The sequence below is a fragment of the Ictidomys tridecemlineatus genome, chromosome 1 (genome assembly GCF_052094955.1).
Source record: "Ictidomys tridecemlineatus isolate mIctTri1 chromosome 1, mIctTri1.hap1, whole genome shotgun sequence".
In the NCBI taxonomy this organism is placed as follows: domain Eukaryota; kingdom Metazoa; phylum Chordata; class Mammalia; order Rodentia; family Sciuridae; genus Ictidomys; species Ictidomys tridecemlineatus.
Window position 1 is genome coordinate 114,245,602 of NC_135477.1, and position 16,570 is coordinate 114,262,171.

General features: G+C 32.7%; 1 protein-coding gene across 2 annotated transcripts in view; it reads right to left on the reverse strand.

Annotated features, from left to right (window-relative positions):
* Positions 1–16,570, reverse strand: part of Fbxl17 (F-box and leucine rich repeat protein 17) — a 505,077-nt gene that overhangs the window by 233,699 nt on the left and 254,808 nt on the right. Inside the window, exon 7 of one of the 2 annotated variants that reach the window (XM_078045375.1) lies at positions 11,085–11,168. The exons of the other annotated variant lie outside the window; for it this stretch is intronic. Within the exon in view, the coding sequence (XP_077901501.1) occupies positions 11,085–11,168 (84 nt within the window). The remainder of the gene's footprint in view (positions 1–11,084; positions 11,169–16,570) is intronic. 2 annotated transcript variants of the gene reach the window in all.

Genomic DNA, 16,570 nt, shown 5'->3' on the forward strand with positions numbered 1-16,570 from the left:
AAAAAATAAAAAGGACTGAGGATGTAGCTAAGTGGTAGAGCATCCCTGCATTCAATCACCAGTACCCCCTCCCCCCGCAAAAAAGGGAAACTACGAGAATCAGAAGAAAAAACTATAATTAATGAATGATACTTCCCCAAGGCAGGACAGAATGACCTAATTCCCAAAACATCAAGCTGGGGTCTCAGAAGGGCAATGCCTTATCAATATGGTTGAAATATTCTTATGACAAAAAGCTGTTCAAGGCCCACCAAACTTTAAAGCAAACTATGTGTAAGTAACTTAAATCTTCCCAGAAAAGGGGCCAGAATTATTTAAAGTAACATAAAAACAATCAGTACCAAGAACATAATATTCAGAGTGTCTGGCATCCAGTCAGAATGACCAGGCATAAAAATATACCATAGCCAGGAGAAAAGTAATAGACACATAAATACCATAGATGATAGAAATAGTGAACAAGAATATTTAATCAGTTATTATAAATATACTGCTGCTCAAGAATGAGAAGCAAAGCAAAAGCAAGATCAAGAGAGAAACAGAAGACACAAAAGATCCAAATCAAACCTCTAGGATTAAATGGAATGCTGATATATTCTATGGTCAAAACATTCTAAGTTTAACTAATATTACATTTTCATAAAACCTTACTTTCTTCCTCTGATATCCTCTGATAATTTAACTCTATGGGAAGGGTAGATATTATAATACATCTCATTGATTAAAAACATTTTCTTAAACTAATATGCATATTCTTATTCTTTCTAATATTCCTTATCTAGTCCACCCTCATTTACAGATAGAAATTAGTCTCAGTAGACAGTGACAAATACATACATACATACATACATACATAAAAGGGTGGGATTTGACAATTAAAAAAAAACCTTTTTACCTACTGAGCCTTTAAGACCAATATGCAAAATAGATATATGCTATGCATGCCAGATATGGGTATGAATGGATATATTGGATGGGGAGAACCAAAATAGAGGTAAAACAGACCTCCTATCTCATCTTCCACTCCTGTCAACCTTGGGGTAAAATTACTGGATTATCTCTATCACTTGCCTTCAAAGTCAAAGACTTATTCACTAATTAATTCATAAATATTTATTAAATATCTGCTTTATATCAGTTAGTGGGTAGGGCACTGGAACATGTTGGTGGATATGACAACATATCCATTCTCAAGAAGGCCACAGATGAGTGAGTGAAGTTCTCTATAAGGAAGGGAAAAACATACACTGCCATTTATTAAAATTAGCTTCATCTAGTAATTTTTTTGTGTTAAATGGATATACACACTCTATAATCATTGTCCTAATCCAGGTGCTATATATAAGCCAATTTAGTGCTAAAAGAATCATTAGTAAAGAATAATTGCTGACAGAGTAGTTTAAAGATGACTAAGGATAACGTATGAATACATAATAAAATCAATTACTATTGCAAGGAATAGAAAATAGTGCTAGGAAAATTCTTAAATTTTTCTCAAATTTTGAAGGAAATATAAATGGAGATAATAAATGAAAGTCAATCAAGTAAAGTAAATGAGTAATATGGACAAATGGCAAGAAAATAGATAATTCTGAGGTGGTATTGTCAGAGGTCAGATGTTATGGTTTTGATGTGGAAGTCCCCAAAGGCTCATGTAGTAAAGGATGGGTTTCCAATGAAGTGGTATCCAGAGGTGGGGCTATGAGGAAGTTATTGGCTCATGAAAGCTCTTTCATCAGTGAATTAATTCAGAGATAGCCGAATGGACTACTGGGAGGTGATAGAGAGTAGGAGGTGTGATCTCCTTGAAAGGTCCTTGAGGGCATGTCCCTGGAAACTATATCTTGTGTCAGGTCCTTTCTTCTCTATCTCTGTTTCATGGCTGTCATGAGCTGAGCATGACAGGTATTCCTCCATCAGGTCCTTCCACCATGATATTCTGGCTCACCTCAGGCCCAAAGCAATGAAGTCAGCTCACCACGGACTGAAACCACTAAAACTGTGAGCCAAAATAATCCTTCCCCCTTTAATTGTTTATGTCAAGTATTTTGGTCACAGTTATGAAAAGTTGACTAACAAACAGGCCAGTTACTGAGAGACTCTGACAACAGACACTGAGAAACCATCATACATATAAATCTAAGAAAACGCCTCATAGACTAAACACTCCTCACATTAAAAATATCCAGTTCTAAGGATACCTATTTGAAAATCTCCCTTTCTTATAAACTTGGAAAGTGTGACCCCCGAATCACTCTATACAATCAGTGCTTCTGTTTTCAAATAATTCTTGAACACTACACCTGAAATAATCATCCTGGGAAAGACACTTTATACAACCTTCTTAGAAAACTGGGTTTTCAAAAGAAAAAGTATGAAAGAATTAAGGCATACATAATTAAGAATTGTCCATTTTAGTTTCTTATTTTTTTTTAGAACTTTTGGATACAGAAGATATTTACAAGTACTAAGTTTATGAGCCATTTAACAAACAAATCATTTCTATGTCTTTTCATTTATAGAAATAGACTTGTGGTAGTATCTGTTAACACAAAGAATAATGAAATGAAGGATGCATAATACGATTTTCAAGAAAAAATCAACAGCACTGTATACTAAGGTCAAGAAGCTAATCTTGGTGATCATGATCTGTAATAAAAAAAAAGAAAACACCCCCCCCCCACCTGGCGCAATAGTTCATATTCCTTTTTGTGGCTATAATGTACTATTTTACATACTCCAACTCCCTGAACTTCACAATTGATTATGGATTTACTGTGAACAGTAACAATTTTCCTATCCTTAAAATACTTTTGATGTGTAAGTATCTAAGTGAGTCATTTCATTTCTTACTGGTAAGTTGTTTTCTTTGATTTCCAAATTATTATAAATTCAGTATAACATCAAGCATAAAACATCATTTATATTAATTGAGTGTTATTGTTATTGAAAGACAATTAGGCATACATCACTAAATGTCTGACTGAAATAAATTAAGCAAGAAAATAATTTTATAGGCAATAAAGAGAAATAAAGTTGTTGTATGTTGTCAGGAGCCCCACACAGTATGTGAGTGTGTAGGATACTAAGTGACTTTGATATTCTTATCTGTGAACATTTGTTTTTCAAGAACTATGTATATCAGAAAGACATTCAAATAGGGAAAATTTACCCTGATACTGAATGGAGCACACAAATGCTTGGCACCCTGAAAAATGTTTCAAGCTTGGTTGGCTTTTCAGTACCTGAAAAGGGAATTAGAGATAGACCACTGAATGCTAATCATACTGCTACATCTACTCACCACATTTAAATTCTTAGGGTGAACATATTTATCAGTGACTTTGATGCTATATCATTTTTAAATATTGCTTTCAAGCTGCTGGATGGAATTTCATGTCCTAAGTCGAGAAAACCAAGGTAAATGACAAACACATTTCATATTTCTTTTCTTATCTAGAATATTAAAAGAGTGCCTCTAATCCTACACAGAAATATAGTCCCCCAAAACATAGTCATTTCAATATAATGTATACTTTTTTAACTGTATGAGTCCATAATCCCTAGCAATTTTTATAAATCACCTGATAATTGGGCAAAATCAAACTACATTAGAAAATATGGGGAATAATTATTAGGAAATATTTGAGGTTGTCTAGATATCCAGGTAAAATGCCCTGTTAGAACAGTAAATATTCAACTTACACAAACAGAACATTTGCCTATTCCAAGAACTAATGATAAAAATAAGAAAATTTTAACTGTAGAGAAAAAAATGAAAATAAAAACAGAAAAAGCATAAACATGATTAATTTATTGAATTTTATATCAAAACTAATTTCTAAAATATAATAATTTAGTGGATTATATATGTAGAATCTGATATTAAAAATGTATTTACAGTAATTTATTTTAGTTTTTTTCTTTAAAATGCTCATACTATCAAATACATAAAATTTTTCCTTAAATTCTAGAACTGGCCTTGTTTTTTCTTTTATTCATTGATTCTATATAAACCTCATAGGCTCTATTCATTACAAGAAGAGAGTGGTGGGGTCTGGGACTCTTTGGAAACCACAGGTCCATGCGGTGGTAGACAAGTTGTTAGGGTTAAAGTAGGAATGAAAATACAATATTTTCACATCCTTCCATTTTTAAGGAAAAAATAAAAGAAGGATCTCCTTTTATTTTTTTTTTAAAGAGAGAGAATTTTTTAATATTTATTTTTCAGTTTTTGGCAGACACCACATCTTTATTTTATTTTATGTGGTGCTGAGGATCAAACCCAGCACCCCACGCATGCCAGGAGAGCACGTTACCGCTTGAGTCACATCCCCAGCACCTCTCCTTTTAATTTTTGCAACTAATTAAAATTTGAAAAGTTATTTCTCTGGGTAGTTCTATAAAATGACCCAAATATATGGGTAATGTGAGTAAAGAGCAACAAAGAAAGATGAAAAGCAGTGAGAATGAGAACTATCAGAGATGGAAGACAAGCCTCCAAGACTTCCTCTCATCTGACATACTGCCATTAGATAGGTAAAATATTTTTCAAGTTTAAAGCTGAAGCAGTCAAGGCTTGAAAGAAATTAAAATGAGCTTACCCAAAATTACACTGACATTAATAGTATAACAGATTGACCACTTTCCATGACTATTTGTGTTGTTGTAAAGTTAAAAAACCATTTCCTTGAAAATAAAGAGATGTAGAAATGGAAATTGAATTTTAAAATGAAGATGACGGTGAACAAAATCTGTTTTGAAGAAATGTTATAAGTGAAAAAGAAAATAGAAAAAACCCTAAAATCAAAGAAGCATATAATGAAGAACATAATAAGGATTTATAACTCATCTCAGAAAAATTACTGTAAAATAGAGGTCTAGGAGAAATGAAAAACAAAATATAAAGTCAGAGTCAGTGAAGAATCAAGTTAAATAAAGAAGAATTTAACTATAATCCAAAGCCAGGTGGACAATATCATCAATTCAAACTGGATAATTAAAAATAGTATAAAGGTTAACATAAAGAATAATGAAATGAATGATGCATAATGATTTTCAAGAAAAAGTCAAGAGTACACACTCAAAAATATTATCCCTTTAAAAAGCAGCTCAGATAGATCCATTAAGGGATGAACATCTAGGTATTTAATTCTGTTGAACCAGCACCCTTGAATTCTTTGTTTCAGCAGGACTGAGATCATACCTCTCTGCCTTTTGTCAGGTAAGTGACTGTGCAATCCTAAGAGGAGAAAGCACACATACAAAAATAATCAAGTGGAGCAAAATAATTTAGATGTTTTCCTTGAGGCTAAAAATATTCTATATTTAAGGTGCTTGAAACATGTAAAAATCTGATGGATTAGGAAATTGACAATACAGGCAAGTAGTTTTTAAAATATTTAAAAGAAGTTGACTAATAGTATCTTGAGATTTAAACTTGAAATATTCAAGGATAGTCTATGTTTATATGTAGTATCACTAATTGACTAGTGCATATGCTCTCTGTCTAAAAGTGATGCTGACGTGCTCAGAAAGATTTCTGTAAGACATGAGAAAATTAACTATTATTGAAATGTCTCAATGAACTCAATCAAGTTTCAATTTATATGAAATGGTTAGGGAAACATAGCCTGTTAAAGTAATCTAACTGATCATTAAGAAACAAATGAACATAAATGGTTTAAACATATCCCCAAATATCTAGATTTATATATGCAATGACAGGATTTGTAAGTTGAATTTAAAGGCTTATAAACACTCAGATTTGCAATTTAAAACTTTTCAAAAAATGTTTAAAAAAACGCTATGAGTATTTCTTTCACATATCAAAAACCCATTTAAGATTTAAAAATCCAAATGATTCTGTAAAGATAACATTAATTTGTTCAGTCAAGAGATGAGCACCTTTCAAAGGACAAACATCTTTTGAAATTACACATCTTTCTAAATTATTAATACATATTTCACAAGGAAAAGTAGTAATTTGGGGAAGAAAAACTGCTATATTATATTAACTACACCCTCTCTTAGAAATTCTCAGTATAGCAAGGTGCAGTGGCTACACACTTGCAATCCCAAGGACTCCAAAGACTAAGGCAGGAGGATCACAAGCCTGGGCAACTTAGCAAGACCCTGTCTCAAAATAAAAAGTGGTGGAGATGTGGCTCAGTGGTAAAGTGCCCCTAGGGCTCAACCCCCAATATCACACACACAAACACACTCACATACACACGCACGCGCGCGCGCGCGCGCACACACACACACACACACACACACACACAAAAACACAAAAAGTTTCCAGTGTACACTATTTAAGAAGTCCTACAATAAAGAGATGTTACACTTTTCTTTTTTTTAAACATGAGATTTCAATTAATATTTGTTAACATCTTGCAGAATTACAGAAGGTGTTCCAGGGAACAGAGTTTGGAAAATCCTACATTAAAACTTGGGAAAAGGGGGACTGGGGTTGTGGCTCAGAGGTAGAATGCTCGCCTGGCAAGTGTGGGGCACTGGGTTCGATACTCAGCACACCACATAAAAAATAAAATAAAGATATTGTGACCACCTATAACTAAAAAAATAAATATTGAAAAAAAATTGGCAAAAGGGCTGGGGTTGTGGCTCAACCCGTAGAGCGCTCGCCTAGACCATGTGAGGCCCTGGATTCTATCCTCATTTATTTATATAAATAAAATGAACATATTGTGTCTAACTACAACTAAAAAAAAATGTTAAAAAAAAACTTGGGAAAAATTCTTAAAGGATTCATCTTTGTTATAATGCTGGATCCCATAAAGAATGACTAGGCCATAATAGGACATAAAATTTTCTGCTGTTTCTTGTCCACCTCAACATTGTCCATCAGGCTGCCTGAATGAAGCAGAGCAGTTCTACCTCAGGGTATCTGAAGGGTCCAAAGCCACTGTTTATACTTTGAGTATAACACTGGAGCTTCTTCTCTTTTTAAAACCCCATATATGTATGTGATTTTCACTATGATCTTATATCTCTGATGGTTCCAAAATTCTTCAGATCCAGACCCAAGGAACACATTAGCCTGGTTGATCTACATTAACTTAAATTCAGAATGTCCAAAACTGAATTCATTCTTCTCCATCCAAAAGTCTGGTTGTGCTCCAACTTTGTACAATTCTGTAATAGAAATAAATTTATCTAGATGCTCAAGACAAAAATTATAGTAAATCTAGAGTCCTTAGTCCTAACCCTTCATATCACTGAGACTATTATAATACATCCTTAATCATCCTTAAATTCATTCTTACCTTTTCATTTCTGATTTTCACTACTGACTTTCAAGATATTATTATTTTTTCCCTGGACCACTGCAAGAGTCTCTAGCAGATTTTCATTGTTCTGGTCATTGTTCTGGTCATTGTTCTGGTGGTGAATATTGTTTCTTTTCTTAGTACAACCTACATACTTATGCTGGGTTGTAGACACATTCAACTTCAACTTCTTGTTCTTGATATATGCAATGACCCTTTAGATCTATCTTTAGAAGTGTGGTTTTTCCTGTTGGGAATACCCTTATATTTTTCTTCTTCCAAATAAGTCCTCCTCTGAGGAACCTTCCATTCTCCATGCCCTTTGCATACTCCCCTTCTTTCTATGCTAATTCATTACATTTTATTCATATATGCAAAAGGTACTCCTTTCAAATTGCTGCAGTTTTGTTTTGTTTATCAGGTGCCTTGCCCACTCAGACAGAGATGGCATGAATTATTTTCCAGGCATTTTAAAAAAATGTTTCAATATCTAGTACAATATCTAAATTGAGTCAATACCTCCTAATTTTTTTAAATTTGTAATTTGACTACTTCCTTCCTTGCATTACTCTCTTAAAAATTCCAGCTAAAACATCTATCATACATTCTTATCTATTTCCTCAATTGATTTTTTTCTTTTCTGTTTTTTCCTTCTATTTTTAACTGTCTAACACTAACTGAAAATGTCCACCCCCCTTCCATGTTTTCCTAGTCACTTCTATAACTAATACAAAACAGGGCCAAGTTTCCAATATCTTTTAAAAAAAATTATTTTGTAGTTGTAGATGGACAGCATGTCTTTATTTTATTTGTTTATTTTTATGTGGTGCTAAGAATAGAACACAGTGCTTCACACATGCTAGACAAGCACTCTGCCACTGAGCTACAGCCCCAGCCCTCCAATATCGTAATTTTACTATGTCTCTTTTCTCTTGGTCACAAAGCCACACAACTGAAGGACACAAGAATCTGAGAAACTTGAACTGATTCTGCTGACAGTATCAGAGACCTCAGTATTTCTCCCCCTGCAGAGAAAATTGATTTAACAAATACTTATCCAGCAACCATTTAGTAGAAAAGTCAGTCCCAGCTAAAAATGATACCAGATTTGCCTGCCTGGCAAAAAATACTCCTGTCAGTAAGACTTCCATTCTTTTGGACCCCATTTAAACACTCTAAGTCTTAGTATAATTTGCCACTTACAAGAAATGTTTGCTATCACCTTTTCTCTGTGATTTGTCCTTTGTGTTTAAATAAATCTTAGATATTTGGTAAGACCACAGTACACAAGATTTTATTCATTAATATGCTTCCTTCTATTTTTTCCTAAAATTTTTCATGTCTCCAGGTTTGTCTTGCCTTAGGAGAAGGACCACTACTTCCTGTTTTATTTCTCCATTGCATATGTGCTCTGCCTACATTATAAACTAAAAAAAAAAAAGTGTTATAGAAGGAAGTATCTGAGCACTATGATCTCCCTGATTCATGTATTAATATATTTTATCTAACAATTCATTGAGTTAAGACTTTTGTAATCAAATTTTGAGAAAGTTAGGCTCAGATAAAAGCAAAAGAGGATACCAGTAAAAATAAATTCAAGAGAATGTGACATTTGAATAGCCTCTTATCACTCTTGTTAAGTGCCTAGGGTGAGGACTGCATAGGGTCAGATGGGAAGCTCCTGCCTGACCCTGGTGTGAATAATCATGTCCTGCGGTTGTGCAAGGGGAATGCCACTAGTCCCAAATCAACAAGCTCATTCTATTCATAGCCTGGAATAAATTAGGCACTTGAGGGAATGGAAACTGCTATTCTCCCCAGGAGGAACCAGGGCTATATGAGCAGGTCAGAGTACTTGCCTTGGGCATGTCAGGTGCCCAGCCAGCTGTGAAGCTCTCTGGCTTTTGCTCAGTTGGAAGCAGCATAATGGGGCCTATTAGCACTGAGAAAATCAGGACCCTCAACTTTAGGATGAGTATATTTCCTTCTCTCCAAAGATCAAATGAAGAAAGTTCTGGAATATAGACCTTAAGGATCAATAAAACTGCAGCATTCACAATTTTGTCAGAAAATTAAATAAGAACATCTAATATTCTAATAAAGAGGAGTTAGCTATATAGTACTTTCTCACTTGAATTAGACATTTGGAAAGTTTTATGTAATTATATCATGACACAGCACGGTATCCTTATTTGAGATTAATTTCATCCCCCTATATTATAAGAGTAACAATAATTCCTGACCATTTCACTCTGTTTTCAAGTAACTCTGGAGAATAAAATTTAATAAAAATTAACCTGTGGCTAGATTCCCACAGTATAAATATTCACAAAATAAAAAAAGATGGCTCCTTGTCTTGGCACTAGTCTTGCTTCATATTGTGCATCCATCATTAAGCCTCTGTATTGTTAACATATGCTCCACTGTGCTATTAGTGTTGGCTTTACAATTAACATTCACCTACCCTTCATTCCATTCCAAAAACGATGTGCTAGATGAAGGGAAAGTGATTTGAGAAGAGCACCTTGATGTTACAAATTTCTCAGGGGCAGGAAAAGGGCATAAAATTCCCCTAAGATCCTTAGCCTTTTGGAACTAAGAGGTTGGTCCAAAGCCTAAATAAAATTTAAATCAGATAGCAAAACACTATACTCACTTACTACATATGAAAATATATCTTATACCAAGATGGAAGTTATACAAACAATTCCACTCTGTTAAATCTCACCTTTGTAAGAGATGATGTATCAGATTTAACCTTTGCATCTCATAATTAAGGCATTTATAAAAAGAGATTAAAAGAAAATTTTAACTGTGTAATACAAACAAGAGTTCTACATATTAAATGTGCCCTTAGATGTTATTAACAATTAAGGCCAGGAAGTTCCTATATTATAGAGAAAAAAATATTCTGAGTTTACTGTATGATATAATTTTTGCTGATGTACCCTTAGTGCCTAGAACAGTGTTTGGCAGCATAACAAGCACTTAAATATTGAATGAATGAGCAAGAGTCTTATTATCACAATATTCATGATCTTTTTAAAAAGAAGAGAATATAAACAGTAAATACAAAAAATAAGCATAAATTCTCAAAAGAATAAGGACTTTCAGATTTAGTCTTTCATTATTAAATATTTTAATTAATAGGCAGCAATATTAAGAATATCTTTTTAATGATTTTAGCAAGGTAATATATACAATGATGACAAATAGACACAGGTACGCACCCCCCCCCCCCAATACACACAGAGATTTGACAAAAATGAAAAGCAAGAAAGGAAATCTTTCTGGGCTGGGGTGGTAGCTCAGCAGTAGAGCACTCACCTAACACATACAAAGCACTGGGTTCAATCCTCAGCACCACATAAGAATAAATAAATGAAATGGAGGTACTGTGTCCAACTACAACTAAGAAAAAAATATTTAAAAAAAAAAAGGAAATCTTTCTAAGTTATACAGAATGAACTCATGTATATTTTAATCTATATATAACTGTTCATTGTCTGAAAGGAAAATACTACATAAATCGAATTGATAGAAAATGTGTTTACAGTTTAAATATTCCCTTTATCCTACTTCTAAAGATGTTGAAAAATGACATTTTATTACTCTCTATTTTCATATCTATTCCTACCTAATATTTTTACATTTATTTGGATGACTAATACTCTAATTTCATGCAGAAAGATGAAATCAAAAAGAGTAAAATCAAATTAATAACTACTAAAACAATTTTTAAAGGCAATAAAATATCGGGCTGGGGTTGTAGCTCAGTGGTAGAGTGCTCACCTCGCATGTGCAGGACCCTGAGTTCGATCCTCAGCACCACATAAAAATAAATAAGTGAAATAAAGGTATTGTGTCCAAGTACAACTAAAAAATAAATATTAAAAAAGGCAATAAAATATTATTCCCTAAATAATAAAACATTATATAAAATATATTATTCCTTTAGGAAAAAAATCAACAGTAACAGCAAATACTTAGAAGGGCTTATTATATACCAAGTACTATATATTTATATCAATGTATATATACATTTATGTAATTTAAAATTAAAATACAGCCTATGTAGCTTTATATTATTTATATAATTTATAAAATAAAATACTATGGAGTATATACACACATACACATCTATATAAAGAGGGATACATAGATAAAAATTCTATGAAGTGGCTACTCTTATATTCTCCATTTAAACACAAGGAAACTAAGACACATTAAGGTTAAATAACTTGCTAACAGGTCACAAACCTAACTGGTTTTTTTTTTTCAACTTTTTGTTTTGTTTTGTTTTGTATTTTGGGTAGTGGGTATTGAATCCAGGTACCTTATCACTTGCCTATATCCCCACTCCTTTTTTTTTAGTTGTTGATAGAACTTTAGTTTTATTTATTTATATGTGCTGATGAGAATCAAAAACCAGTGCCTCACACATGCTAGGCAAGTGCTCTACCACTGAGCTACAAGCCCAGCCCAAGTTATTTTTGTTGTTGTTGTTATGTGGTGCTGGGGATTGAACCCAGGGCCTTATGCATGCAAGGCAAGCACTCTACAACTGAGATATATCCCCAGCCATTTTTACTTTTTATTTTGAGACAGGATCTTGATCATGAACCTAATCTGCAACAGTTCCAAGATACATATTCAGATAGCCTGGCTCCTAACTTCATGTTCTTTATCACTATGACATATTTCATAAATAAGTGGATTTTAAGTTTTTGTGAAAATATCATGAATTAGGTTAATTGCTTTTAAAAAAGCAAACACAAATACCTGTAATATCTTTTAATAAATTCATTTATAAATTTCTCATAAAATTTAGAGCTAACACAGTATTAGTAATGAAGAAACATGGATAAAGCATGAACAGAAATAACCTATATCAAGAAATGCCTCACAATAGAAAATCAACATTTAAAACAAATTCTAATTGTGTAATCCCAACAAAATAAGACCGTATAGTAATATATTCACAAATTCAGTGAGATAAATGCAAATAATGCTTAATAATTTCTACTTTATTATTTTATCTGCAAAAAGCTTAACAGAAAATCTTCATGAAGAGCTTTCCAGACAACAGTGTCTCCACTTCTTCTTATGGCATACTTCATTCCTGGAGTATCACAGAAGGCATGTGCAAGAAAATATGCTCCTTAAGTCAACTGTGATTATTGGTGGGGCTACCACAGCCTTTAGCCTAAAATTTAGTTCACTAGACATCTACTTCCAATACTACCAACAAATGACCTTAATCTGTGGCCAACTGCAGCTGAGGGATAGAAGCATCATTGTATCATCATATTTTTACTCCTTATTCTTTAACTGCCCATAAAACCTTGTACCTTGATATATTGGATGTTTTGTTGTTGTAGTAGTGGTGGTGGTGGAGGTGGTGGTGGTGATGGCGATGGTTGTGTGTATCTGCGTCAGTGAGATTTTTGGCTTTTTCTTTTTTTAATTACCACCAGACCACATGATTTGGGGAAACCCTTTTGCAGAAAAGCTAAGATTCTCAAAGAATTATTAAACTATCTCTATTTTCAAATAACTTTCTCTTGGGAGATGGATATTAGCTTGATAATTTTTCCTTTTCCCACATTTTTCCCCTCCTGCATAGGCAAAGCTCCAAAGAGTAACATCAAGCATCTCTTAAAATAATTGAGGGCGACTACTTACATATCAGCAGTCATATATGTGAGTCCGTCTTAAAGACAAATTTTAAATAAACATCACTGTGGGCACTGAAACATATTCAAGTACTATGTTTTCATTTACTTTAATGTAAACAAATTGCTCCCTGGTATTTTCATATTATTGAATTTTTACTAAAGATATCACTGAGTCTCTTCCTCAGAGCTTACTTTCTAGAAATCGTGTGCACGCATGCCCACACATACACACACACACACACACACACACACACACACACACACACACACAGAAGTCTGACTGAAAGTAAACCTTTCTTCCTATTTCAGCACACCTCAAAGTGTCTGTCATCTTTCATTAGCTGACGCTCCCTATTTCTGTTTACCTTCTATATATCAAGAGAACAACTACCACCACCACCACCAAAAAAAAAAAAAAAAAAAGAAAGAAAGAAAAAGAAAAAAATCACTGCAAAATATGGAATCTCCTAGATTTTGCTATTGGATAAAGGGAAGCCAAAAAAAAAAAAAAAAAGAAAGAAAGAAAGAAAATAGCTTAAATGGTCCATCAAAATCAGTATCTTTTCATGTAATACCTAACATATTATCATTATGAGAAGCCACTCACAAAATGAGGAATGAAAATTGCTGTGTAATCTCAGGCTGTACCTTCTCCTGGGTCCCAATCACAAAGCACTTACCAATCAGAATCCTTTTTGAAACTACATTAAATAATGCACCAAGTCTGATTCAGTGACTATCAATTTATTTTGAGTAAAGAATCACTTTAAATTCCTAATATTGACATTACTAAATTGCCTCAACAAGGTAAGATTAACCACATATTTACTTATATTCATTTTTCATCTTTGATTTTAAAGTTTTGGGCATCTTCACCAAAATAAATCCTAGAAATTCATCTTAAACACTGTATATTTCAAGTCATATGAAGGCTAAGTAAACCTAGTAAGAGGAAAAGTCATTTATATTTTTGAAATAAATGTATTTTAAATAGGCCTGTTTCATAAGGTGTGAGATATGTCAGGAAAAAAAAAAAAACTAAAGAGTCAGCAAAACTGTTACAGTGTCATTCCTGGAAATTTCTAGGTCTTTGACCTGTGTGTATTCTTTAATTCCTCTGAGTCTCAGTTTTTTTTCATATATAAAATGAGAAAGCTGGGATGGATATATGCTATAGTTCTTAAAAATTCCAGAACTCTAAATTTAAACAAATTTATCTGAGTTTTAAAGAACAGACATAATTACAGATATTTAAGATCTGGAATGACTAAAATGACCTACAACAATATGCAATGGTACTGAAAAACATCTCACTTTAGCTCAAAATGTTATTTTATTCTAATAAGAGTGCTACCCAGCTAGTAAGCAAATACCTGTACATTGAAAATATTTTTACAGCAAGCATAAACAGTCTGACAGTAATTTGTATCATTCTCACGGGAAAATAACTTCTCCAATCTCATCTTTCTAGTCTAAGTAGCAGTGCCAATTTATAGGCATATAAAATTCGAAATCTCTACTGTGCATCAATTATAACTTACGCAGCTCCCTGAGCAGCATTTAAAAAGCAAAGAAGTGCAAACAATATTCTGCTTGCTGACATAGTAAAAAATTTAGCTAACATAGCTTTAGAACTTCACAATTTAACTGCAATCAAATATCCCCTTTTCAAGAAAAGAAAAAGACTAGGGTAATAGTATAAGTACTATACAAATCCATGTCTATCTTAACCATCCCTGAAATTATCTAACTAGTTATCCAAGAGAAGGGCTATAGTTAGTTTGGAAACCTGGTTAATATTTTTCCTTATTATCTAAGTACTAGAACTTACATTTTAAAATTCTACATTTTAAAACAACAGAATGCATTTTAAACCATCTAAGCAATCATAAGAAAAGTAAAATGCAATATAACATAAATAACATCAAGGCTTTTTCTACTTATATTATATAGAAAGATGAGACAAATCTACATAAAAATAAACCTGAAAAACTTGAAAGTCTGTGAAAGTTCCAAAAGAATCAGTAAAAGTAGGTCATAGACAAAAGTAAATAAAATTAATAACATATCAATTGAAATTTAAGTTAGAAATAAGAACTTTCTAAATGAAATATTTAGAATTTACATATAACTAAGAGTAACTAAAGGAGTTTTTGTTGGACTTTTTTAAAATGGCAGACAATTAAAATTTAAGGTAACAGCTTTAGCAGACTTTATTAATAGATATTCTGGTTGATATCTGTCTACAACATTTACTATCAATGTTACCAGAACTGTTATAGTTTACGTGTGGAGGAAAGGATCTTTTTGAAGCTGAACGGAGTTTACAGTTTATCATTCAAATAATTTCTAAATCCTAAAAGAACTAGAAAATCTTTCCCTTAGTCCATATATGCTGGTTTATTTCCGTGAGAAAGGTAACCAAGTGAAACACAACACCTGTATATTCTCACAGTTCAAAGGGCTCAAAGAGTCAACAAAAATTCTGAAACTTCACAAGTGTAACAATCCTATTTCTCAACTCCTTAATTTTAGATTGCTCTGATGGAATGGGGTTTTTAAGAGTTTCCTCTACAGTAATCATGTGTAGTTGCGAGAGGTGCAAAGGAAAGTAGTTTCTGGTCAGCTGTAGACCAGAGATAGTCCTAGGATGCCCTGCGAATAGCACATGGCTTAACTACAATATAGAGCATAATTTAGTCTCTAATTTGATCAGTTTAAAAATCAAGTAGAAAAAAAAAAATTGGGCCCTAGGCTAGAACCTGGTCTATGAGATATCAGCCCAAGGGCACATTTTCTTAGAAACTATTTTGTAGGTTTTATAAGTGAAACCAGATAAGGGTCACTTACTTCTCTTTTCATTTAAGATTCAGTTACTTTTGTTAAGCCACTAAGCATTTTAAAAATTATCTTCTAAAGCAATAAAACTGAAAATTTCATTCAATTCAAACCAAACTACTTTTAGGTCAGACTAAGCATGATTTTATTAACATTTCAGGCAGCTAAGACCCTAAACAAACTGCCAGTTTATATTTTTACTATCAGTTATAGCTTATTTTATATATTTGTATGCTCATCATTAATTCTCAGAGTAAATATATAGCAATAGGTCAGCTACACGCCCATTTTCTAAAACAAGAGTCAGATGGAAAAGTTGTACTGATTTTAAAAGCAATCAAAGAACAAAATTTTAAATTACCAGGTTTAGTCTGTTCTTTAGTTCACTGAAAGACTCATTTAGCAACAAAAAATAAAATGCAGTTGAGGGTTAAAAGAAAATATCTCAGTGTTCATGGAAAAGAACATTACAAATATACCACAGGTTCATTTAAAGTCACCATAAGCCTAAGGGTGCCTAAAATCTTCAAAATAATACAATTCAATCTTGTCTTTGTTTTTCTGCATTATACTTGATACTGTTATTGTATGTTTGTATTTTTTTCCTTGACTTATACCAATAAGGATAAGGAAAAAAATATATATGCAAAATTTTAAAAGCTAGTTTTATCTAAGAAAATAATTGTACATTTGGAAAATACAGATGTTTCTCTCTTTATAGAAGTAGCTTTAAAACCATCTGCCATCATCTCTGCAGTACAA